The sequence below is a fragment of the Anabrus simplex genome, chromosome 8, assembly GCF_040414725.1.
Source record: "Anabrus simplex isolate iqAnaSimp1 chromosome 8, ASM4041472v1, whole genome shotgun sequence".
Taxonomy (NCBI): domain Eukaryota; kingdom Metazoa; phylum Arthropoda; class Insecta; order Orthoptera; family Tettigoniidae; genus Anabrus; species Anabrus simplex.
The window spans coordinates 214,986,602-215,014,445 of record NC_090272.1 but is presented as its reverse complement, the minus strand read 5'-3'; the positions used below and the strand labels follow the sequence as shown (position 1 = coordinate 215,014,445).

Here is a 27,844-nt window from a genome sequence, read left to right as displayed (position 1 = left end):
GCCCATCAGTTCTGGTACCAACCAGAAACCTAGGGAAGCTGGACCCCAATCTTTCACGGTGCGCATGTTTCCAGGGAGTTGAACCTCTCCTGGAAGCAAATGTTAAAGATTTCGGTGGGGGACCACCTTGGGATGGGCGACCGTTTTGAAGCCATGCCCAAAATCAAAATCATCCTCCCCGAATGCCACCCACTCCGATCAGGGGTCTCTGTAGCCAAACCAAGCAGCTAAGGCAATACCTACCTGGTCATAGCAGGTACTGCCCGGTGTCCGATTTTGGACGATGCCTAATACGGGACGACTGAGGCAATGAGCACTAGACTCCCTTCTTCCAGTCATCCGCAATAGCATGTACCCCATAGCGCGTACAGAGCACTAAATATAGCAACAAACAAAAAAAACAAAACAAAAAAATAATAATATGTCCTGGCATTCGGCCGTGCGGGGACCTGTGTTGTTAGGCGGATACTACTGCCAGGGTACATGGCGCTCCCACCCGCAAGATTCCTGGGTGGTCAAATGCGGGCTTTTGGGCGTAATCGCACACGTAAGAGGCCCATCTCTGAGCAGCACGCACATCAGAAATTTTGAAATGGTCTACAACTAACCCTCAAATAAACAATAAAAATAAAGAGGGGACCATGGTCACATGACCCTTTAAGTTGCCTTCTACGACAGGCAGGGATTACCTGTGAATGTATTCAGCCCCTCCCATCCACAGGAGGTCCAACACATTATACCAAACTGCAATACATGTCCGTGCCTAGGTCGCCCCCTTTAGTTGCCTCTTACGACAGACAGGGGATACCGTGGGTGTATTCTACATGTGCGTCCCCCACCCGCAAGGGGTCATGTGATAACTAAAACATATGTATACAAGACAAAGTTGCAGGAATAATTATATAATAACAAAAATTATGGTTGCGATCTTCTTGTCAAGTTGAGTTACGACCTCAGGCAAAGAAGTAAATCTGGAAATGATAGCCAGAATTAGAACAATATGGATTCAGAGAACACCGATCAACTACCGATCTCATATTTGCACTTAGAATACTGTTAGAAAAGCATTGGGAGAAGGGCAAAGACTTAACACTAGTGTTTTTGGATCTCGAAAAAGCATTTGATAGTGTTCCAAGGAAGACTATATGGGAATGTTTAAGAAAGAAGAATGTACCCAAAGGGCTTATCCAGAAAGTTAAAATGCTTTACGAAGACTGCTGCAGTTGCGTACAGATAGGAAACGGTAATTCTGATTGGTTCCAAACCACAAAAGGAGTGCAACAAGGCAGTACCCTTTCACCATTACTTTTTATCACTGTCATGGATGAAGTCATGAAAGAAATTAAGCAGAAGAACAATATGGACATCAATGCATTTGCATTTGCAGATGATGTAGTAATTTGGGGAAATACAGAGAAGGAAGTCCAAGAGAGGCTGAACACCTGGAATGAACATTTGAAAGCACACGGATTAACAATAAATAAATCGAAAACTGTTACTATGTCTGTCAACAGGCAGAAGAAGAAAGGAAAAATAATGCTGGAAGGTACACAACTGGAAACAGTAGACCAATATAAATATCTTGGGTGCATCATTTCAAGTGATAACAGAATACAGCATGAAATTAACAACCGCATTCAAAAATCAGCTCAGTTTTACCATCAAGTTCGGAACCTTCTCTGGAACGAACAAGTTCCCTTAAGATCAAAGCAGATTCTATTCCAATCATACTTCACCCCCATAATAACATATAGCCTAGAAACCTGCACAACAACCCAACAAGTGGACAGCAAACTACAAGCCGCAGAAATGAAGTTCCTACGAACTATGGTACAGAAGACAAAAAGGGACAGGGTAAGGAATGAAAGAATAAGGGAGCAAGCTGGTGTGTACCCATCCCTGAATGAAAAAGTGACAAGGGCCCGTTTGAAATGGTTTGGCCATGTCAAACGAATGGACGATGGAAGGACAGCAAAACAATGGCTACACACAGTCGTGGCCGGAAAACGACCGGTAGGAAGACCTAGGAAGAGGTGGCTGAACCAAGTGAAAGAGGACATAGGAACAAGAGGAATCAGCTGGGATGTCGTCTTGAGAGAAGAGTGGTACATGGACAGACAGAAGTGGAGAGTGCTCGTAAACCACACCCGGGCAACTGGAGTGGAAAACTGATGATGATGATGATGATGATGAAACACACAGAAAAGAAATTAAAAAGGAGGAAAATTATTTATGAGACTCACCTCTAAAGTGAAATGTACTGTATACAGTTGTCATTGTAGGCAGGATGGGAAGTCTGCTTACCACTCTCTCTCCCCACAGTTTACTATATCTTAACTCGCTTGATGACATCTTATGATCTGCTGTTATGTACACAGCTCGTAAGCAACGATTCAGCTGACATTAGTTACAGTCCTGTTACAGGAGTGGATTTTTATGTAATTACATATTTTTTTTGCGTAAGTTTTAACACAAGTTACAGAGTTAACTATTCCTATTGTGCATCCTCAAGTGTAAAAACTTGATCTTATTTCACATAAAAATACATATTTTCACATTTTTAAAATGTAAATAGATATTTTAAGAAAATCGATAATAAGCACATAAATCGGCAATATTTGTTAATCAATAAAATTTTAAATACTTCTTTGTTATAAAATAATGCTCATATTTTCATTTTACAATTATGGTATTGTTTTTAACAGTGTATTTAACATCATGTATCTGAATGTTTCGACTATTTATAGATTTCCCTCCAGAAGTTCTAAAACTTGCTGGTCACTGGCTACGTCATTACATTTAGACAGCGATTTGATTTGCTGCACAAGCTGTTTCCTTCATGTCATCATTCCAGCTCACTTTTATGAGTCAGCACGCTCGGGTTTTGTTTATAGAATATCAGCGAAAGAGATAAGGTGACGTAATACCGTTACGACATGGGAGAGTGGGAAGAATATTGCCCCACCATTAGGTAGTGGGATTTCATCACTCCTAAGAGTAAGGATAGCTGTTCGGGTCCATATATCATTCCCGTGGTCGAGTGATTTTGTATGGATTTCTAAGAAATATTTCCTTCAGTGTCCGCTGCTATTCTTTTTATTGAAACAGTGATTCACCATAAATGCGTGTGTGGTAACCTGCAAAATAATGCCAAAAGAGAAGTCGAGTACAAGGTCACATCTTCAACAATATGTACGGTACTGGAATTTAAAAGCATTTTCACTACCGATGGAAAAATATTATTTTGTCAACCGTGTGGTAAAACAGCAAGTGCAGATCAATGTTCTCAAGTAACCCAGCATTTGTCTGGAAATACCGGTAAGCATACTGCGGCTGCTTCGCGTGTGCGTTCACAACATTTACTAATAGCTGAACCAGCTACTTCAAATGCAGGCACATCTTTTTTTTTTTTTTTTTTTGTTAGGGGCTTTACGTCGCACCGACACAGATAGGTCTTATGGTGACGATGGGATAGGAAAGACCTAGGAGTTGGAAGGAAGCGGCCGTGGCCTTAATTAAGGTACAGCCCCAGCATTTGCCTGGTGTGAAAATGGGAAACCACGGAAAACCATTTTCAGGGCTGCCGATAGTGGGATTCGAACCTACTATCTCCCGGATGCAAGCTCACAGCCGCAGGCATATCTAAATATTCCCAGTATTATTTAGATGTGTGCAGAGCATTTGTTTGCGCTGACATTCCTCTTGGCAAAATAAATAATCCGGGACTGAGAAATTTCCTAACAAAGTACATTAAATTTAAGCCTCCAGACGAATCCACATTAAGGAAAAAACTATCTCCCAAAATGTTACGATGAAACTTTACAGAGAATTTGGGCAGTATGTGATAGCGAAAAAACTGTGGGTGAGCGTTGACGAAACCACTGATTCAAGTGGCAGAAAAGTAGGAAATGTTGTAGTTGATGTGTTGAAGAATGACAAAACTGCTTGTGAACATTCTTATTTGCTAGCATGTAAAGAAATGCTTGCTGCAAACCATGTCACCATAGCTAGGTTATTCAATGAAGCCATGCACTTACTTTGGCCAAAAGATATAACATACGACCATGTATTGCTTTTCCTTACTGATAATGCAGCTTACATGAAAAAGGCAGCAGAAAGCCTTTCTGTGAGCTTTCCGAAAATGATACACGTGACTTGTGTTGTTCACGCTCTACACAGGTTATGTGAAACTCTGCGGGCTCAACATCCTCAAGTGGATAAATTAGTGTCTAATGGCAAAAATGTCTTTGTAAAAGCACCCTCAACAATCGATCTGTTTAAAGAGAAAAACCCGGATCTTGCACTTAATCCGCTGCCTATTGTTACGCGGTGGGGTACCTGGCTTAGTGCTGTGGTATACTACGCAGACAATTTCGAAAGTTTTGCATCTGTTGTGAATGCACTAGATAAAAACGACGTGTCGTCAATTGAGATTCTTCAAGAGATACTGAAAGACAGCTCTTTGAAAAATGATTTGGCGTTTATATCTGCTAATCTAAGCTTCTTGTGTATAACTATAGACATACTTGAAAAATCCACTAACCTGTTGTCCAAAACAGTGAAGGAAGTGCGCGCTGTTGAAAATAAATTAGATTCACTCCCGGCTTTGCAGGTTCAGAGACTGTTAAAGGTCAAAGATCAAAATTTGTTCAGGAAAAACAGAGGATTTCAAAAAATGTGCCAAATTTCTAATGTATTTAGAGGGTGCTCATGTTGGCGAAATTGATGGCGTTATTATTGGTGACATTCCTCTCTTTAACTACGCACATCTGTCTTCCTGTGATGTGGAGCGATTGTTTTCGCAGTATAAGGCGTTCTTTAAAGGTAATCGTCATGCATTTGTCATGGACAATTTGGAGATGACCTTTGATGTTCACTTCAATTCTGAGACTACTACTAGCAGCTAATATTCCAGGGTGTGATGGGTGAGTATGATGATAGGTTGCTTTTGCCATATTAAAACAAAACATTACCTTTACAAAAAATAACCATTCTTATCTACTCAGGCATGTATGTATGTATGTTCAGTCGTCAGCCCTAAGGCTGGTTGGATCCTCAACAGCTCTGCCATCAGATGTCATAGATTGCCTAGGCATCACTGAAGAGGCGTACTAGGGAAATGAGGAGTGAGGTAGTTTCCCGTTGCTTTCTTCACCGTGCCAGAAGTTGCTATTACACATCAGTCTGCCAAGCCCACTGAAATGCATGCATCAACCGATCCTATGAGCAACATTTTCACACCATTCATAGCAGGGACTGGCTGCATAAGGAATGGCCTTACTAGCATCACTCATACTTCAGTCACTTTCATATTGTCAAAGCCAAGGATAAGACTGAGACAGGTCAATGAAAGTAACAAAATTGCTCTAGCCTATACCAGAAGACATAGTGCACTGTAAACACTAGGCCCTGCCAGCAAAGGCATTACTCAGGCATATCAAAAATTAATATACCATACTGCACGTTTCCATCACACACACCAATTTGCCTTAAGGAGCACATTTGGTAGCACCATATTCTAATACAAAACGTTATACTTATTTACTTCTTGAGCACAAGTAGTCTACTTATGTGATATTTAAAGGAAAATAATTTTAATTTGTTATCACATATTTTAAAGTTTTTCAGAACATAAAAAATGGTCATTTTTCACATTTTCAGCACATAAAAATCCACTCCGTAGTAATAACTACCTCAAGTCCGCAAGCAGGATATTTCAACCCATCAGAATACACGCACGAGCGCACATTGGGTAAATTTTATCTGACCAGTTTATCAGAACAAAACAGTGTATAAATAGGTCTACTTCCTCTTAAATAGAATAAGAATAACGTTATGTCTGTTTGTACCTTTAAGCATCTAATAATACATTATTGGCGGAAAGTTACAGGTATTAAATGTTAATATCTTTCTTAATCTGTTTACTGTCCAGGGTTGTTTTTCCCTCAGACTCGGCGAGAGATCGCACCTCTACCGCCTCAATGGCAGTGTCCTGGAGCGTGAGACTTTGGATTGCGGATATAACTGGGGTGGGGTACCTATATCTTGCCCAGGCAGACTCACCTACTGTGCTGAACAGGGGCCTTTTGGGGGGGATGGGTGACTAAAACACCAGGAATACTTTATATTTCATAGAAGAATAGGAAAATCTGCTGATGATCTTTTCCTAAAGAAATTTTTACACACCTTCCTCTCATGGATGCTAAGGCTGCTGAAATTCTCCTAACTCTAGCTTTTGAAATCTCAGCACTATCCCCAAGCAAAACAGCCAGTAGTAAAACATGAAATTATCAGTACCCATAGTATGGGAGAACTAGCTTCTCTTCATAGAATATTCTAACCTCACATGAAAGAAATCAACATCTGTTATTATTATAGGTGCAAGCACTAACGGCAAATGGAGGAGGAGGAGGAAACAATTTTAAAATGGCTTCTTAGACTTTCACAGCTCAGAGCTAATGCTGTTGTACGGGTTTTTTTCGGGCCGTTATGCTGCATCCTGGGTTGGTGAATGGCCAACATTTTGCCATCATTCCAGTGGGCTTTGTCAAGGCTGATTGATAACAGAGTAGAAAGGCACGAGTATTTATACTCTGCAGTCGGACTACAAAGTGAAAGTGCTGTCTTCTGGGGTAGCGTGGAGTAAATGTTGCTCATTTAGAGCTAATTTCCAAATGTTAGATAACAGTAATCCCTCATCTCCACTAGAGTTATTAGGGTGTTCCTGAATAATTTCTAAGGCTTCTCTGAGGTTTTTTTGGTGAATGTGATGGCTAGAGGCTAGTAGCTTGGTTTCATCAAACATAACGGGATGTCTGTAGTATGATGTGTGTTTGGCTTTGGTTTATTTCGAGAGCTGCTGAAGACGCATGCATCTTGTTTTCTGTGTCTTGCATCTACGGACCGGTCTGTCTCTTCAATGTTGAGCTGTCCACGGCCGCACAGTAAAATAGATCTTCTTGTCGCAGCTGGGTTCATCCTTCAGCAGTCGGATGAGATCACGTTCCTTCGGTCCAGAGTTGAACTTTGTGCGTATAGCGTGTTACTTCTGAACTTTGGCTATACGTCACAGACAACAGCATTTTAAGACATAACACCAACAAGGTAAGATTATCATCTCCATGATTTTAATAATGTTGTTCTGTGCTGAACTCGCCTGTAGACATCTATGTACCAAGCTAGGCAACACTGTAGTGTGCATACACTGGAATAGCCTACTTCTCTGATGCTATTAATCTTACACCTAGAATAAGGACAGTTTTCAATATCCTATTTGTAGAAGTTCTCTATCTGTTAGGTTTCCAAAGTGATTACATTGCAAGAACCCTTCCTCTGTAAGGAATGTAGTTCAAAAAATCTAAATACAGCAATCTGACATCTTAAGCATGACCATAAGAGCTATTTTGGACTGTTAACAATTGCTGGACATTGAACACTAGGGAATGGTAACACAGTTTAACAGATCATTAAGAATACCATTTGTTTAATAACTTGTGAAGTATTAACAACTGTAGAAATTTACAGGAGTGGTATGGCAAAAATACAAATTTACTCCTAGAAGTTGCTAAATCTAAAGTTCAAAACACCAGAATGATAGTCAACCTCCAGTAGAAGATGGCCTCAAGAAGATGAATCCATGCGTTAGTATCATAACTCTTAAACCCTGGTCGCTTTGACTACAACCTTCACCACTAACTAAATTATTTAGTTTTGCCCTATGGAGAAAATTCTTGGGAAATGGTATCAAAAAATACACAACACATCTGTTCAAAACTTTACAATAAATTATTGGTAATGCAACATCACATAAGATGTGATCTGTTTATGTTTTTGTGGAAGCACAACAGAACTTTATCACTAAAACACACACTTAAGTAGGACACAAAATCACAATGTCTTGTTTTTCGCCAAATTATCACCATTCAGTCCAGACCTTCACGCTTTTCATTGACAGCTTCCTGAAAAAAAAGAGAAGATCATAAACAAAGGAATACAGACTGTCGACAATATTAAATCTAAATGAACCAAGGAACATTCTCAAGACTCTCAAGTGGAGGCTAAATAGGTAAAATGACAACTGTTTTCAATATTTCATTTGTTTTCCAAATTTGAGCCTCAAAGGACTTTCACAACAAACATTTGTTTAGAAAGAGCATCTATCAATGTTCTCAGAATTTTCTTTTGAGGACTTACATACTGTATAATTTTAATGATTTTTAACCGTTACACAAGAGTTATGAAAAATGAAAAAAATAAACTATTGAAGATTTCTTTTTGTCTACAGAAATATATTTTGCAAGTCAAAACTGTGTTCATATTTGATATAGGAAATCCAATAGTCAACATAAACTTAATGTACTTTTTAATAATTTTGGAGTTAAATAAGGCAACTTTGTTGAAATATAACATTCAGCTTCTTCAACCCAGAGGAAATCCACAATAAACAAAATTAGGAATTACAACAGTTTTCACGAAAATATGATACACAGTTCACTTTTTCTTTGCAACAATGAAGCAACATAATACAGAACACCAGATTACCAAGAAAAATTACGGAGAAACATGCGTCGATTCTGACCAAGCAGGTCAAACGAATATCACCCACTTTATACAAAAGTAATTAAGCTGAATGCACCATGCTGTCATGCTGATGATATAAATGTTTTATCTCAACTGTTTTCAGGAAACACAAAAACCAGTTGAAACAAAATGCAAGAGTTAAATGGAATACAGTATATGAAATACAATATGACTCAATATTCGAAAATGTTTGGCTTAGAAATTTCTCAAAATCTTTTTAAAATGGACAAAACAAATCTCTTTATTTCATGACAGAACTGAAAATGTGGTTCAAAAATAATATGAATTTGATTCTCAAAACCAGTATTTAGAAGCTGATTTCATACTTCTTGCTTCATGTGAACTACTTTTAGTCCAACTTGTATAAAATATCACTAAGTACATAAATAATAAAGTTCTGCTCAAAATTATATAAAACAATATATTACAAAAAGACTGTTCTAACAAATTCAAAATTCAGATGCAAACAGCTAATTTACCAAACACTACAACTTGGCTATATTTTTATTCAGCCTGTGTCAGCCTTGTCTATTGTTGGCCATCCGAATAGTTCACTGGCTTTGTATACAACATATGAGAAACTGTAGTTGGCAAACGATTGTGATGATAATGAAGAAGAAAATTGTTTTTATTTTGGATTAGACCTGTTTCACTGTTATCACAGGAAAAGAAACATCTCTGCAACATTTCTCAAAAGTCTGAATTTAAGTCAAGGATAGCCTGGAGTTGCAATAGAGTACAATATATTATTCCATTAGCATTAAGCACACAGCAATATTAATGTTATTGGCTTTACGTTCCACTAACTACATTTACGGTCTTCGAAGACGCCGAGGTGCCGGAATTTAGTCCCGCATGAGTTCTTTTACGTGCCAGTAAATCTACCGACACAAGGCTGTCGTATTTGAGCACCTTCAAATACCACCGGACTGATCCAGGATCGAACCTGCCAAGTTGGGGTTAGAAGGCCAGCGCCTCAACTGTCTGAGCCACTCAGGCCGGCCACAGCAATATTAAGGGGACCAAAAGAGGAAATGTCAAATTTCTTGATTAATATTAGCTGTAAAGAAAAACTGTCGGCTACATAAAAGTTGTTCAGTATTTAATTTCCAATATCATGTTTCAACCATATGAGTGATAACAACAACAACAACAACAGAGATATTTGTGATTATTGCGTTTTTCACAAACTTCCATACATTGGTTCTGTCTAAAGAAACGTACACAACGAAATTGACAGAAAATCTAATTTCTGATTTTTTATTTCTAATACATTTTTGCAACCTGAAATATAATAATGGAGATATTCACGAATTTAAGTTCTTGTGCTAAGTTCAACAGCGAGCATCACTAACATGGAAATATAGCTTCAGTCATCATGGTTATCTGGCAATAATAATGGTGGAGTTGTGACTGTTTTGTAAGTTGGTAAACCATGTAGTCGTCAGTCTCTAATGATCAGGAAGATTACGAAAAACACTGAAATGTGAAGGAAACCACGAAGAAATGTTCACTGGAGGAATGATGAGCGAAAAAGGAATGATAAGAGAATGGACGAGAATGGAAGAATTTAAAGGTCTTGGATAAAATCTGGAAAAAACAAAACAAAACCTGACATTATAATATGTGACTTATTTGAGATGGGCTCTGTCTCCTCTGCAGCACTCATCTGGAATTCTACAAAATCTAACATGCTGATGATGAATACAACAGCTGAAATTTTATAGGTTAGATAAAATATTAACTATTTGAATCGGTTTCTACTCCTTCCTCTATTCTTGATGCTTTCTTATTTCTCTACCTCAAAAAACCACTACTTTGTATGTTACGCGGTTGCCAACCAGAAGTCATATGCAGCACGAAAATGCGAAGTTGTAAATCACAAGCTAATTAAACAGCCAAACTTGTACACTTTTTTTTTTTAAGATCATCAAAGGTAGAACACAAGGAATAAAACAATTACTGAATATCAGCCCATGTTATATTAACTAGGGAAAAAAATGTAAAGAAACCCACATTATAAAATACCAATTGGAAAGAAACATGTTTCCTGAATTTATTCATTCCTTGATTTATTTTTGAATTATTAGTTTTTAATCAGTTAATTAGTTTACACACTCTCAAAGTGAATAACAAGACCAGTAGTGTAGCAGCAGCTCAGTGGATCACTACGAGAGTGAATAACTCGCAATGTGAACTTCGTGGATCATTGCAGCTGAGGTAATTGTTTCTGAATGGTTGATGAAAAATCTTGACACTCCACTTGTTGGCATATTAACTACTCAATTAACACATTAGAAATAATTATTTTTTCAGAAAACAGTGTAAAAAGTTAATGTATGGAATTTCTGTTTAAGACATGAAGAGAGAGAGGTTGTGTGTCCCATTGACACAAGATCACATAATGGAAAATAAGAGAAATATTGAAATTGGTTTGATGCGTCAGGCCTCTGCGGCTCATGCTGTGTATAAAAGAGGTTGAACATCTCTAGTCGCATACTCAGAGTGACCCCACACAATTAAATTAACTCAGCCAGCCTGGAACCACTCAGTAGTATTTTGCTGTCATGATAGCAGCACAATCAGAATGTTGAAAGTGGAAGGGTAACAATTCCAGGTCTGCAACATTGTAGCTGAGGTTATAAAGTATTATTATTATTAGCTCGCCTGGTTGCCATGATCGTTAAGGTGTTGAAGTCTAAACAGTCTGACACCGTGGTTAGCCGGTTCTAGTCTTGTTGATTGAAAAATTTCCATCATGGCAGGGTAGGAGAGGTGGTGGTATACAATTTCTAATCACTAGATTGCGTGTCAAAAGCCTGGATTAAAACAAACCTCTCCGCGGTGCCGCGGTGTTCTAGATTGTTCCGAGCACAAAATTCAAAAGTTGTTGATGAACAAACTTAAAATTATACACATGAGATGATACAGTAAAACTTGGTATTAAAATTCTTCTTGAGGGTGCTGTTGACATGCAGTATTCAGTATTCAGCCTCACTATTTTGATTGACGTATTCGGCAACCCGATTTATTTCAATGTGTTATTCTGTCCTTGTCTTTTTTGTGCTTTTTCTTGAATATTTTACGGCTGATGATGTCTACAAGTTAGACGAAACATGTCCTGTCATATTTTAAATAATGTTTAAATAATTAGACAATAAACTTTTGGTATTGTAAAGGTGGAATATTGACTTAACCTTAAAGTACACTTGGCATTAGTCGCTTTCCCTCTAGAGATGGTGTGGAAGATTCTGGAGGTGAGCCTCTGATTGACCATTCTCATGATATGACCACAGAAGTTCAATCTCCTCTTCCTCATAGATGTTATAATGCTCTCCAATTGGTAGTACAGTTCGTTGTTGTGCCTGATTCTGTACTTGCCTTCTTCTTTAATAGGGCCCATGATTTTTCTCAGAATCTTCCTTTCCTTCAGCTAAAGTTTTCTTACCATGTTTAGACATTCTGAGGCGAATAGTACTGACGGTCTCACTACAGTAGTGTAATGCCTGATTTTGAGGTTAAGGGAGAGGGATTTGGATTTCCAATTTGATGCATCTGCTGTTCATGGCCTGATCTTCATTCACGTTTGGGGTTATCCTTTCTCCTAGATACATGAAGGAGTTAGTCCTTTGTACTGTTTTGTCCCCCAGTGGGATTGATTTGGGTGCATCTTTGATGTGGTGATAAACTGTGTTTTGTTGATGGCGATCTTCACCCCTACTTTAGCTGCTATGTGGTCGAGAGAGGATAGTTGATGGATAGCTTCCTCCACACTGGATGCCAGGAGTGTAAGATCGTCTGCAAAGGCTAAACAGTTGACAGTTAACTTGTCTTTCTTGTAGCCAATTCTCAATCCAGAGTCATCCTTTAGCATTTTCATCCACTCACAAATGACTTTTTCGAATAGGCAGTTAAAGAGGATTGAAGATAGGCCATCGCCTTGTCTAACGCCTGTTTTGATCTCAAAGCTCTGTGACAGTTCTCCTCTGAATTTGATTCTGACTGTAGTGTTGGTATAAGAGTTGCTTTCACTAGATTCAAGGTTTTCTTATCTAGTCCCAGTTCAGCAAGTGCCTGGAAGAGTGCCTCTCTATCTACTGGATCGTCGGCCTTTTGAAAGTCAACAAATGTTGCCACGTAGGGTGAGGCGCTTAGGTTTTTGTAAGTGATGATGGTTTTGAGGTTCAGGATTTGTTCGGCGCATGACCTTGACTTGCGAAACCCAACCTGGTACTCTCCGATGCAGGAGTCTAGTTGAGCCTCTACTCTTGTAATACTTTGGAGAGTATCTTGTACGTCACTGATAAAAGGGAAATCTCTCTGTAGTTGTTGAGATATGATTTGTCGCCTTTTTTGTGTAACGGGTGGATGATAGCTGAGGTCCAGTCGCTAGGTAACGCTTCTGTCACCCGGATATTAGATATGATTTCATGGATACTTTGGATTGACTCCTCAACAGCGTATGTCCAGAGCTCTTATTATTATTTATTTATTTTTTATTATTATTATTATTGGGGATAGAAAAACTGAAATTATTCAGGAGATAGCACAGTTTTTGCAAACAAAGATTATGAAAACCACAGGTTAGACTAGAATAAAGCTACATTTTTTTTTTTTAATATGTCCTTAAGTTGTTTATCAATTCATGTAAAAATGGAATAGAAACAATTTACATTTTAAGAGCTACTAACCCAAATAATCACCAGTCGCCTTCACCGATCAATAAATTTTGCTTTAAGTCCTTTATAGATGGTCCATTCAAAGATATCATCATGAGATCACTTAAGTTCTTCACGATAAGCTTGGTTCACAGTTTGTGTTTAATAATGTGCATTGTGCTGAACCCTCGCTCACATGATGGGGTCGATACAGGAATTGTTGCCACTATACTGAGGAGCTTTCCTAAAATCGTAAGTTCCTTTCAAAGTCCGTGATATTCCAAGTAGATCATTCAGTGGAAGACCTTTACTGACTACTTTGAACTCGTACCGGTATGTCTTCTACGTCATTATTTTCAATTTGAAGGCGTTTTGAAAAATGAGTGGCAAGAAGCTGTATTTCACTGTTGCCATAATTCTCCAACTGTTTTCCTGATGGCCAGGAATGTGTGTCAAAAACACCAGTGGCTCTGAATATCCTCATTTTGAAAAAAATTTGTCTTTCAGAAAGTTAATCCCACTTGCCAAAATATGTTCCTTGTCGCTCATGAAATTCTTATCCGACACACCTGATAACTGTATTCCACTGAAAACTCCTAAAAGTTTTGTAGCAGAAACAAACTTTCCTTCTATTGGGCCCTTGGCGATCTGAAGTTGCTGCAATTAATTAATTGCATTATTTACATGCACTCTTATCTGACTTAAAATCAGATCATGCCTCTGGAATACAAGTGAAAGTCGTTTGAATATACTCAGGCATACATAAAGTGAACTGTGATGACGAATTTGAAGTATTTAATCTTCTTCAGCAGACCTTAAGCCGTAATTCCTACTTCCCTTTTTTCTTTCAGAAATATTCTCTAAATGCACCATTAGGCATTCCCAGTCTTTGACAACTGCATGCAAAGCATTTAATTTCACATATCAAATCTTCACAAAGGTCTGAGGCAATGTACAAAATAAATTATCTGCATTGTTTATCATTCACATACTTCTCTGAATCAGTAACATTCAACTTGCTTAACAATGCAACAAAACCTTCAAAATCAGTGCAGGGTCAATTATTTTTTGCAATATGATAACATGAACAATGCATTCATGTGCTGTAACATATTAGCATCCACTTTCTTTATGCACTTAGCTAAAGGTGCACATTCAGGATTTTTCTTGAAACTTTTAGCCTCCAGACACTTCGAGTAAGGAAAGGATTTTTCATGTTTTTTAAAAGGTACCAGTTTAAATGGGCCTGAAAATCCAGATACAACTTTATAATTTTTGTCAGAAGAACTAGGAAAATTACTGCACACTTCACAATTCCTTCCTCAATGCATAGCCACGGTAGTAATTCAAGCCACGGTTACTGAAATTTCCGTTTGCCTGATAACTGAAATGTTGACATATTTTTAACGTTTGACTTCTTTGTCTTGAACACCATAAATTTCACACAGGTCATTGTCTTGAACACTACAATCGGCACTTCCATCAACTGTTTTCTCAAACTCACTCGCTTCTGTATCACTTTGTGTTACTTACTTACAAAGAAATCTGAAAGAGTACACTCTTTTTACTCACATCAGACAATTTGTGCAGCTTTGTTTGTTTAATTTTGGTGATTTTCTCAAGTATAACACAAAAATGTACATAAACTACAACAAATCACCAGCGTTAAATGGCTACAGAGTCTGCGGGCTTCGATGTCTGATGCAACGTTGCCAGTTTTCCATTATCGAACAGGAACGAAAACAACCGTATTTCTAAAGTGCAAACCGTTCAATACCAAGATGCTGTAATTCAAGTAAAAGTATAAATAATGTTCAGTGAAAATACAAGAATTGTTAAACATGACATTCCGTACGTTTTAAATGCAAAGAATGAATTCCACAGGAATTTATCAGCACTGCTTTGACGGCAATAATTTAGGAACGGCTAGTCACGGGAAGAAAGCCGGTAACGTAGTTTTGTGGAATTATTTCACATAGTAGTTTTCTGCATTTCTCCATAACTCTGGTCTGATAGTTGTATTCGGCTACCGATAACTGATCATCTGTAATGGAACTCGATTTGTTATATGTTCACATGAAGGGCTACTTGTCTGACTGTTTGTAACAATGTCTTTCATGACCGCTAGGCAGCTCTTGCGCAGAACTGAATCGCCAAATTCCAAGGTACGAAGCGCCAATTACAGAATTCAAGACTGCCAAAAGCAGTAAAAAGTTTTATTGCAGATATTAGAAAATATGAGCTACAGTAAACATATGTACTACTATACGACTTGTTACTTTGTAAATTGGTGTGAACGTACATGTATGGGGAACTCTGGATTTCAAAAAATAAATTTTCAAAACCGAACTTGAAAATTCAGGCGCCACCACCTCACTCTTGGCAAAAAGGATAAATTGATACAGAGATCACATAAATGAAGAATAATACAAGAAAGAAACACTTATCAATTACAGCGAAACCAACCTAGCCGGAATCGAAACAGACTTTCAACGTATTAGGTCGTGTTACGTACATGTAGTACGTGTTGAAGAGATGTTAAGTACAGAACAAAAATGGCCAGCCGGACACCAGTGGGATCCGAACCCACAACCTCCCGATTTCGCGTCGGTTGGTCTACCAATTGAGCTATGGTGGCCTAGGCCATCTTTGTTCTGTTTGAAAGGATCTGAGCTACAGGTCTGGCACTGCTGCTAGCACACTGTAGAGTGCGTTTAAGTCGCCCGTTGTGGGGCATGACAATGAAATCGGGAGGTTGTGGGTTCGGATCCCACTGGTGTCCGGCTGGCCATTTTTGTTCGGTACTTAACATCTCTTCAACACGTACTACATGTACGTAACACGACCTAATACGTTGAAAGTCTGTTTCGATTACAATGCGGTCGTGAAAATTCAATATTCATCAACCTAGCCGGCTTTGTGGTGTAGGGGTAGTGTGCCTGCCTCTTACCTGGAGGCCCTGGGTTCGATTCCTGGCCAGGTCAGGGATTTTTTCCTGAATGTGAAGGCTGATTCGAGATTCACTCAGCTTACGTGATTACAACTGAGGAGCTATTTGACGGTGGGATAGCGGCCCCGGTCGAGAAAGCTAAGAATAACGGCCGAGAGAATAAGTCGTGCAGACCACACGACACCTCGAAATCTGCAGGCCATGGTCCTTCAGGCCTGTTGCGCCATGGTTTTTTATTTGTTTTGATCTTATGAAACCTACCTAAACAGCCACATTAATTTAGCGGTCACTTCGATAAACAACAGTTTTTCCTGGAACTGATTAATTTTTTCATAAAGCCTATGTTGGTATCCTCTCCTTTAGGTGGTCACCTCACACAATGATCAGCGGCCAGTCACATTTCACCAACTAACATGAATGAAACAAGCTGATCATAAATGTTCTGAATACTTTGTTCATTCCTGAGACAGTCACAGTAATAAACAAACCAACCCCACGTTACTACAGCCCTGATAAGCCTTGGCCTAACAAACGACCATCGCTTGGCCCAAACGCCTGCAGATTACGAGGTGACATGTGGTCACAGTGACTAATCCTATTGGCTATTATTCTTGGCTTTCAAGACCGGGGCCACTATATCACCATCAGATAGCTTCTCAATTGAAATCACGTAGGCAGAGTGGACCTTATACTAGCTCTTGGATCCAGGTAAAAGTCACTGACCTGGCCAGGAATTAAACCTGGGGTCTCCAAGCGAGAGGCAGCCAACTACCCCTACACCACGGAGCTGGCTCACAGTAACAAAGCTGACCTTTTACACATCTGGCCATCTAAATAGCACTATACCAGATTCTCTTTCCTGAGGTGCAATAAATACAGCTACAGTCTTCTCTGTAACTTACCAGTGTACAAAGATGTAAATTACCCATGATAATGAATGGGATGATGTGACTGAACAATCAGATTATTTAAAAATATTTTTGTTTGGAATGCCTCTATAAGGGGCACTACTGTTAAGCTTATTGGCAGTAGGCCTCTGACGAGAATACAGTCTTGCATCTGAATACATTTTTAGAATTTTTTTAACAGTGTTCTCCTAAAAAGAGAGATGATGGGATAAGAAAGGGCTAGGACTGGAAAGGAAGTGACCATGGCCATAATTACAGTACAGACCCAGCATTTGCCTGGAGTGAAAATGAGAAAAAAACAGAAAACATCTTCAGGGCTGCCAATAGTGGGATTTGAACTCTATCTCAAGAATGTAACCTGACAGCTACGTGACTCAAACTGTGTAGCCAAATCACTCATGTCTGAAAGGTCACATCAGCTGCTCGCTATTGACGTGGATCTAAAAGGGGTCGAGTTCAGTTCAATTAATATATGTCGTGTTACGTTCTGTATTAAATGCAAAGTGAAAGACAGTATGGCTCAGCATGTTTTCAACTGCAAAATGTATAGTTAGGCTACAAATGATTTTGTATGTGTCAACTCTGTCAGCATGTCAAGTTCAAAGATACTATAAAACAAACAACACTGAATGATTCTACTGTAAATCAATAAAATGTCATTCAAGAGTACATTTAGAACAGTCTCCTATATAAACATAGTACCACACCGTCATTGTTCAGTATAAGCATACTTAATTATTTTAATGTAATTTGGTGTTAACCAGGCAATGCATATGTTTGTTACATTTAGTATAGTGTCAGCTTACTGTAGCTAATCATGTAATAAAATAGACTTCTATTCAGATTACAAAGATTCGTAACCTTAATTTAGCGATCACTGGGACTAACAGCCATTTTTTCCTTCAGAAAAAACAACTAGTGGCCATTTTAGGCAAGTTTCATTGTACTTTATGGAGCCAATATGTAAAGAACATTATTTCAACAACTTTTAGAGGAAGATTTCATTACTTCAATTTTACACCACAATCAAGAGGATTCTTACCTGAAACCTCTCTTCGAAGAGAGACAACTCGGCCAGCAAATCGGTGATAGCATTTGTCAGGGCATCCTGTGGTGTGTACTCTGAGGTGGTTTGTACTCTGATAATGAACTTGTGTTCCAAAGGATGTGGTATCTTGTATCCAGCAAACAACACGTTAGGATCCTTGAGCAGCTGACTGCAACACACACATGTTTATTGCCTCTACCACTTAGATTATAACAAAAACACAGAGAAATCCTACAAACTATGAACCAGCTAGCAGTGTTTTCCCATTGAGAGCACATGTGCCCAACCGGTGATAAGGGCAAAGGTCACACCAGCTGCTCGCTATTGGTGTGGATCTAAAAGGGGTCGAGTTCAGTTCAGTTAATATGTCATGTGTTACGTTCTGTATTTAAATGCAAAGTGAAATACAATATGGCTCAGCATATTTTCAACTGCAAAATATGTATTTACAAATGATTTTGTATGTGTTAACTCTGTCAGCATGTCGAGTTCAAAGATAATTTGCAGATAAATTCTCAGGTATAAAAGTTTCAGGTCCTACAACAATCCATGATCTTTACAGCAAAAGTCAGGCAGCGGGTAGTGTTCAGACTACAAAACCTAACAAACAGTGCACGGTTCTCCGTGAAGAAACATCAGAAGACAGGGTCAGTGATTGTGGCTCTTCTTTTCGCAATTTTATTTCATGTTACAAACTTCATATTTGGCCCGTATTGAAAATGTACATCAATTTAAGATTATTAAAATTTTATTAGTCAACCTATTCAATACAAATGATATTTGCAAAGTTAGGACTTACATCCCCTAATTTAACCGTTTTTCCTCTAAACTTCTTACCTTTTTATTCTCCTTTTCATTACAGACCTGCACCATATTTCTTCAATAGTCAATCCACATTCAAAACTACAGCCAACACGTAAGAATGTTCCCATTTAACCATCGGTATACGAGCTGACAAAATCTGTACAGCGGCACTTATTAGTTAACTTCTCACAACTCCTTCAACAAAAATACTGAGACCGTGATCACACTTCGTGAAATATGAAATTAATGGATTGATTGGACACAACTTTATAATCTACATGCGCCATGCTACAGTTTCATTACAACTTTTCAACGAGAGAGGTTTTATGTTGTCTTGAGTGGCCATTGGATTCTAATTTGCTCTCCATTTAAAATCAGGTTGCTTCCAGCCAAATTTCACGAACCTTGATACGGCAACTTTAGCCATAGACTTTCTTATTATTTATTTGGTCAAGGCCTAGTTTGTACAGTTTTGTAAGATCATTTTAAGATTGCTGATGTAATTACCATACCAACTCTTATTTCTTCGCAAACATTTTAAGTGATTTTTGATTGTCAATTGTCATTTAAGAGCTCATGATTGCACATATTGTATAATATTCATTCTAATTTTTATTCTCATTTTATATACTTTTTCTTATATCGACAATCAGGATCCTGATTTTTACCTTTAGCATGAGTGTAAAAAGGCTGATGATGCCCTTTTAAAGGGCGAAACATGTCCCTTTAGACCTTAGTTTAATAAGATGTAAGTCCTAACTTTGCAAATATCATTTGTATTGAATAGGTTGACTAATAAAATTTTAATAATCTTAAATTGATTTTATTTTGTGTCGCATTGACAATGAACAGGCCTCATGGAGATGATGGGATAAAAAAGGGCTACGATTGGAAAGGAAGTGACCATGCCCTTAATTACGGCACAGCCCCAGCGTTTGCCTGGAGTGAAAAATGAGAAAAAAACAGAAAACATTTTCAGGGCTGCTGATAGTGGATTCAAACTCACTATCCCAAGAATGTACATTGACAGCTACATTACCCAAACTGTGTAGCCAAATCACTAAGGTTTGGAAAAATTTCACCCCAAAAAATTACTTAAGACATCTTTCATAACAAACAAGGATTTCTTATGACTCTGTGCAATGAGCTGCTCAACAGTTAAAGTTAAAACTATATAAAGTAACTGGTACATGCCCTTCCAAGTTGGCCGCTGTGAGCTTGCATTCGGGAGATAGTGGGTTCGAACCCCACTGTTGGCAGCCCTGAAGATGGTTTTCTGTTGCTTCCCATTTCACAACAGGGAAATGCTGGGGCTGTACCTTAATTAAGGCCACGACTGCTTTCTTCCCACTCCTAGCCCTTTTCCTATCCCATCATTCGCCATAAGAACTACCTGTGTCAGTGCGTCGTAAAACAATATTGTAAAAAAAAAAAAAAATGTACATGCTCTTCAACTAGGTGATCCCGTATGAAGGCACACATTTCGTGAGTGGAGCCTGAATAGTTTATACAATGGAGAAGTCGACCCATTCATGATATGCGTGTAACCAAAATAATTGTTATTGGAGCACTTAAGTCTATGACAACAAAGTTAGTGTATGATGCAGCATGAACAGTAAATGAATTATAAGGTAAATTTTTCCCCGCCAAACACACAAAGTCAATTTTGACCATTTTTTAAATAGAGAATTAACCAACAGCGAGCATAATTTTTTTCAACAAGCCTCCATCACAGCTCACGCAGTGAATATTTTGAAGAGAAAAAATAAATTGTTAAAACATCACCCCATAAAAACATACAAAATAACATTCTTATAAATAAACTTCTAGTTTACTCATCTAAACAAATTAATGCAAATTCACCTCTTCTGTACCCTACATTAAATGGCCTGTGGTTATTAGGAAAGGTACTAAGATGGCTTATAAAAGAGAAATTAAGGGTTAAGGGGATAATTGGTCCATCTGCCAACGAGAAAAGCTGAAAGAGGTTTCAGAATGACAGAGTTATTAAAAAGGATTTGCAGCCCTCTTGGTCCCCAACTAAACTCCTTGCAACTAGTCTCCAAGCTAAATTAAAAAATACTGTGTTCAAGACAAACCCACATATCCAGGAACAACTGAAACACAACATGCACCATGAAATAGCAAGTATTACACAACACAAACTACAGTGAGTGATGCATATTTTTAAAGAGGTTCCAAAAATGTCTGGACAATGACAGTGATCAGTTTCAGCACCTCTTTTCATAAAGTTGTATAAAATACTCTTGGAATAGTTATAGAAGCTGTCGCATGGTTGTGTCACTCAGTTTGTACTTCGATGGATCTCTGTATAAGTTCATGAAGTTTAAACAGGCTAGAACATGAAACAATGGGTGCAATTTCCGATACACAAAGATTTCCTCATTCCAAAGTTACTGAGATGGAAGTGTAATTGAATTCTTGTAGCGTATTTTAACTTTATGATATAAATATTGCAGGCCATCTACAAGTGTACTGTGACTTTAGAAATGGATAATTAGACCAGACCTTCATTCTCAGTAGATGTAGGAATAAGAATGATTGATTGATTATTTATTTATACTGGCAAGATTAAGGCCAGGTGGTCTTCTCTTACATCTGACCAGTTTAATGCACTATTTACACCAAGTTGTTCACAACTACTAATGTACATTCCTACATTAAAATTGCATGTTAACTGAAATTATTGAAAGAACATATATATATATATATATGAATATTGTGTTTTACCTACTAAAAAATTTAAAATGATTATGCATAACAAAACAGTAATTAATATGAAATAGAGAGGATCACAGTATTTAAAACAAAATCACCAATATTTTACATTCTACAATTAATGTTTCAAAATTTTTTAAGCTTAATATTATCTTGTGATGTCTATTATGTATTTATTTCAACTTTCCCCAACTGGAGACTGCCCCTGAGGACATATGTAAAAAATTTAAAAATGGATATTGAGTTGATTACATAATGGTTGGTAAGTAACACTATGTATTAGTGTTTCTGGTAAGTCGAGTTCACAAATCGTCAGTGAACGAACTGAAAGCATACAGGTGAGACTCCAGTCGAACGTAGTCCACCAGTAATGTAGGTAGGCCTAACAAAGGGTGAAAAGTTTTAGACTTAGACAGGTGCAAGAGACTTGGTTTGAGAAAATTGATTAACTTAAAAACAATTCATGTATAACCGGTTTCTCAAGAAATCATACCGGCATCACTATAAGCAGTAAATCAGGCAAGGAAAGTGGATCTGTAGACTTTTTGGTGGACCTCTAAAATATTTTGTGCTTATATTTTTTATTTGTGTCTTTATTAAGTGGCGAAGCTAGGGCTCTTGGCCCTTTCTTACACTTAACCACATACCATTTTTGGCGTTTACAGCATTAATTTAAAATATCATGGTAATCAATTACAGATAAGATGAGTAAGTCAGATAAGGAGTAACAATAATACAATTAACTAAGATTACTATTGATGACAAACCACACCCGGGCGACTGGAGTGGGACATTGATGATGATGATGATGATGATGATATCAATGACAAACTTATGGAATAAATATAGAGTTGATAATAACAGAAAGATATCAAATTAATATCTAAAGAATATATCTACTAAGCAACTTAAAGGAAAACATTCTAATATAAGACAAACAGAAATTAACTGAATATTACTATGTTACAATCTGAGTATACTAAAAATGATGTTACTGTGTTATCTATTTTTAGGAACGGTGCATAGTCTTAAATGAGAAGAATACAAAACGTAAATGGGATAGCCTTAAGATACTTATATCTAGTACATAATTTTGCTTTCATTCACATGTCATTCACTTTTACATTCATTTGAGTCAAATGGATGTACTCTGGAGGAATTTACGGCAGGCACTTTTAAACGCCCTAGACAAGCAAGACTTTTTAATATCTTCCGGGATTGTATTCCATAACCTTGAAGCAGAGACCAGGAATGAATAGCTATAGGTATTTGTTTGATACAGTGCTCTTTCAAGTAGTGATCCGGAACAAGTGTTAATTTCGTAGAATAAAGAAAGAAGCCTAAAATTGGACGATAGATAGGTAGGGCTGTTTGTAGAAAGCAACTGATAGATGAGGAGGGCCATTTGGTGAGTTTTTCTGTGGTCGTTTAAACGTAACCATCCCAACCTTTTGTAGTAAGGTGTTATATGAGCATCATGTCGGAGCTAGAAGGCACTTTAGTATCATCAATGGTAATTAGAGGATGATTGTGATTATTATTTAGAGCACATAGTAAGAATGGAAAAACAAGTTGAAGATGAGTTGGGAGAAGATCAGTTTGGCTTCAGAAGAAATGTAGGAACACCTGAAGCAATCCTGACTTTACGTCGAGGATCGAATCAAGGACAAGCCCACGTACATGGCATTCGTAAATCTAGAAAAGGCATTTGATAATGTTGACTGGACCAAGCTATTTAAGATTCTGAAGATGATTGGGATCAGATACCAAGAACAAAGAATTATCTACAATCTGTATAAAAATCAATCTGCAGTGATAAGAATCAAGGGCTTTGAAAAAGAAGCAGCAATCCAGAAAGGAGTGAGGCAAGGCTGCAGTTTGTCTCCCCTCCTTTTCAATGTTTACATATAACAGGCAGTAAAGAAAATCAAAGAAAAATTTGGAAAGGGAATCACAATCCAAGGAGAGGAAATCAAAACCTTGAGATTTGCCGATGATATTGTTATTTTATCTGAGACTGCAGAAGATCTCGAGAAGCTGCTGAAAGGTATGGACGAAGTCTTGGGTAAGGAGTACAAGATGAAAATTAGTCCAAAACAAAAGCAATGGAGTGCAGTCGAACGAAGGCAGGTGATGCAGGAAATATTAAATTAGGAGATGAAGTCTTAAAGGAAGTAGATGAATATTGTTGCTTGGGTAGTAAAATAACTAACGATGGCAGAAGTAAGGAGGACATAAAATGCAGATTAGCACAAGCAAGGAAGAGCTTTCTTAAGATAAGAAATTTGCTCACTTCAGACATTGATATAGGGATTAGAAAGATGTTTTTGAAGTCTTTCGTGTGGAGCGTGGCATTGTATGGAAGTGAAACTAGCTCAGAAAGAAAGAGAATAGAAGCTTTTGAAATGTGGTGTTACAGAAGAATGCTGAAGGTAAGATGGATAGATCAAATCACAAATGAAGAGATACTGAATCGAATTGGTGAGAGGAGATCGATTTGGCTAAATTTGATGAGAAGAAGAGATAGAATGATAGGGCACATCGTAAGACACCCAGGACTTGTTCAGTTGGTTTTTGAAGGAAGTGTAGGTGGTAAGAACAGTAGGGGTAGACCAAGGTATGAATATGACAAGCAGATTAGAGCAGATGTAGGATGCAGTAGTTATGTAGAAATGAAAAGGTTAGCACATGATAGGGTGGCATGGAGAGCTGCATCAAACCAGTCTATGGACTGATGACTCAAACAACAACAACAACAACAACAGTAAGAAACTAAGAAAGGGGTAGCTCAAGTCATTACCCATAATACTAATGAACAAACGTAAATTAACAATCAAGTTACTCGTCTACACAGATAAGGATACCAACTCCCAGATCAAATCAAGAACATTGGCTGCTGTAGGAATGACAAAACAGTTCAGCATCAACCACAACAGATTTGATGTGTTATTTAATCTCAAGTTTGGATGTGTTGTTCGAACCTCATCAATGTTTTAATTTAAGACTGTATATTGTGTCATACCAGAGTGTCTATATTATTATTGGTTATATGTGTGCCTATGTCTTCCAACTGGAGCGAGGCTGAAGATGACCCAATATATATGGGGTCGAAACTAGTCCCAGTTTTATAAGACAATATACTGTACATTCTTTTTTTTTGCTAGGGGCTTTGCGTCGCACCGACACAGATAGGTCTTATGGCGACGATGGGATAGGAAAGGCCTAGGAGTTGGAATGAAGCGGCCGTGGCCTTAATTAAAGTACAGCCCCAGCATTTGCCTGGTGTGAAAATGGGAAACCACGGAAAACCATTTTCAGGGCTGCCGATAGTGGGATTCGAACCTACTATCTCCCGGATGCAAGCTCACAGCCGCGCGCCTCTACGCGCACGGCCAACTCGCCCGGTACTGTACATTCTAAAGGTATTGAATAGATGGACTCTTCCTACCCTTTGATAGTGAAAATAGGTTGCGTAAATTACACAAGCATATAAGAATTTATCCTAGGGGAAGAGTATTGACCGTACTGGAGGTTATATTGTTCGAAAATAGGAAGAAGTGAAATTAAATCGGAAAACCAGAAGACGAGTTAAAAAACGGAAAGTTTCTGGGTAAATCGGAAGGGTTTTCTAAATAGATATGTATTCACACAGAATTCCATTCCCTGCTGATGACTGATGAAATAGCCCCGACAGCTCAGTCTGCAGACTTTGAAACTGCTGAAGCCACTCTTGCACAAGATGTCCTAAAACTGGATAGACACTTCAACACCTGGTGATTGAAATCCAATGCAAATAAAACAGAGGTAAGTACCTTTCATCTAGACAATTATTACATTCTGAAAATTCATTTCAGAGGTCAACAGTTACACAGTGTTCTCCCTAGGACCTTTCTAATGGGCGTAGAGACCGCCCGGCTAATATAACCTAGATATGTGCTAATTTCATAATACTAATAGGTACATATTTGAGTCACTGTGTGCTCGAAATTAACATGTAAATACTGTAAAACTGATAATTTAAATTATAAATAATAATTATTAGCATAATTGCATGAATTGCATCGGAGATCAAATGTTTAGCTTGACCACTACGTAGTCGCAAATGGGCGCCTGGATTAGTGTGGATTCGCATGCGAGCCCTCTATTCCGCATGACGTCACAAACACGTATGGCAGTCCACATGTCCACAGCAACCGAGTGGTAGGTCTAAGTCCGCTGTTACATGATTTGGAAGGAGCAATAGAACACTAGAAGTTCAAAATACTCTGTTATGTCTTGTTCATGATAATAACACTAAAATAGTTCAATTTTGCAGTTAATGTTTACCTGCCTGATATTTTTGTTAACGCCCTGAGTGAAACGAAGTGAAATTCTTTTTATATTGAAGTTTTACGTAGTATTCCCTGCCTGGCCACCCATTCGTGCCACCCGGCTGACAAAAATTTCTGGGGAGAACACTGAGTTACAGTACTGCGATCATCCAAAATAGTGAGTATTGTGTCGGATCCCCTTTGACATACCTCTTCAGAAGAGCAGCAAAGGTTAGAACATACAACAACATCCTTCACAAACTCAGTGGCAATTTAGGAAGTAACTGCTACTGTCCTCCAAACACCAGCTCTTGCCCTAGTCTACCCAGTCTCAGAATATTGCAGTCCTGTATGGATCAACAGCACACATGCACGGAAAGCTGATGTTTAGCTGAATGATACTATGAGGGCAGTATCTGGCACTCTCAAATCCACGCCGCTTAAATGGCTCCCAATATCAACCAACATCCATCCCAATCTTCGAAGGCTAATTGTACTGAAGAAGGAATGTTTAAAATGTACTGCAAATTAATTCTTAGATTCATCAGGACATCAACCCACAGAAAAAAAAGGGAGATCTTGACATCATTCATGGCAACTGAGGAAGACTCTGGTTTAATCCCAGTACAGCTGGATGAAACTGGTGGGAAGAGTGGCCAGCATCAAACCCTGACCAGCTAGGTTGATCTCTGACATCTTGTAGGACACTTGCCAAGAAGCTGGGCTTTACTGAACAGGTTCCAGACTGGTCGCAAAAGAAGCAACTTCTGGCTCCACAAGAAGAGAAAAATTTCCAACCCTCAGTGAAACTGTGATGACAGAGTGCAGAAGTCCAACATGTGGTGGCATGTCCACTTCACAGCTTCCAGAGGGGATACCAAGAGCTTCATGCAGCAAGTGAAGAGACAATGAACTGGCTGAATTCCTTATGCAATTTAAAGTGCATCTCCCATGTTTTTTTTGTTTTTGTTTTAAAAAAATGCCCCTACTTACACCATGCAATATGAACCTGCGTGTAATTGGAATGGAGGAAGTGAAGAGTGTTGAATGTGAGGAAAGAAACGTTAAGGACGACACAAACACCCAGTCCCCACACCAGGGATATTAATAATTTATAATTAAAGACCCCTGACCCAGCCGGGAATCAAACCCGGGGCCGCCAGATGACAGGCGGACACATTGCCCCCTACACCGTGGGGCCGAACTGCATCTCCGATACCACTACAGCAATATGTAATACAGATACAAATATCCTAAACTGATGAAACTGAAAAAAATCTTTGGGATTTTGAGTTACATCTCAAAAGAAATATAACATTTTGTCCTTACTGTGCTTACTCTCTTTTGTTTTGGAGGATAAATTTTCAAATATGTCTAACTTACAGAGAACTACTAGAGTATATTAGCAAAGAATTGCCCAAGACCTATTGTCTGGAAAGAACTATTTCGTAATTATCTTGCTCACAGGCATCAGAAGGCCACATCATACGATTGAATAGGCTGTTAATGATCATTAATGTATAGCATCTATCAAATCACCAGATTATCTCTAGTGTTAATAATATTAATAATACTCACTTTCTGATCATATTTCCCAACGTATGATCTTCTTTGTTGATGGTGAAAATGCAGGCATTTGTTACTTTCGTGTCCACTTCCTTGATAATCCTAAAATGAAAAACAAGAACGATTTTCAAATATAAAACTAAGCAAATACATTTTCTCTGTATTGCTAAAGTCATCATAACCTTATCTTTCCACAATCGGACATTATCTTTCTAGCCATTCCCCTAAAACTCAATGAACTGAATTCAAGGTGGTTTCCTTTACGAGGCCTGTTCAAAGAA

The 27,844-nt window shown here is 38.2% G+C and overlaps 2 protein-coding genes across 3 annotated transcripts in view; one reads left to right on the top strand and one right to left on the bottom strand.

The window, feature by feature from the left end:
* Positions 1-2,462: 2,462 nt before the first annotated feature.
* On the top strand, positions 2,463-7,031 carry LOC137501834 (uncharacterized). Its single transcript, XM_068228917.1, has 2 exons — positions 2,463-3,393; positions 3,637-7,031. The coding sequence occupies exon 2, from the start codon at positions 3,812-3,814 to the stop codon at positions 4,724-4,726; it is 915 nt and encodes a 304-aa protein (XP_068085018.1). The 5' UTR covers positions 2,463-3,393; positions 3,637-3,811; the 3' UTR covers positions 4,727-7,031.
* A 731-nt stretch (positions 7,032-7,762) lies between these two features.
* Polr2J (DNA-directed RNA polymerase II subunit RPB11) overlaps positions 7,763-27,844 on the bottom strand; it is a 34,860-nt gene continuing 14,778 nt past the window's right edge. For both annotated transcript variants that reach the window (XM_067152159.2, XM_067152160.2), the window contains exons 3-5: positions 27,576-27,665; positions 18,139-18,313; positions 7,763-7,958 (exon numbers count right to left, since the gene is read on the bottom strand). In XM_067152159.2, coding sequence (XP_067008260.1) covers positions 7,923-7,958; positions 18,139-18,313; positions 27,576-27,665 — 301 coding nt within the window. In that variant the 3' untranslated portion in view covers positions 7,763-7,922. The remainder of the gene's footprint in view (positions 7,959-18,138; positions 18,314-27,575; positions 27,666-27,844) is intronic.

Bases quoted from the DNA above. Each gene is read 5' to 3' on its own strand.
- LOC137501834 (XM_068228917.1), top strand. From the start codon at position 3,812: ATGAAACTTTACAGAGAATTTGGGCAGTATGTGATAGCGAAAAAACTG.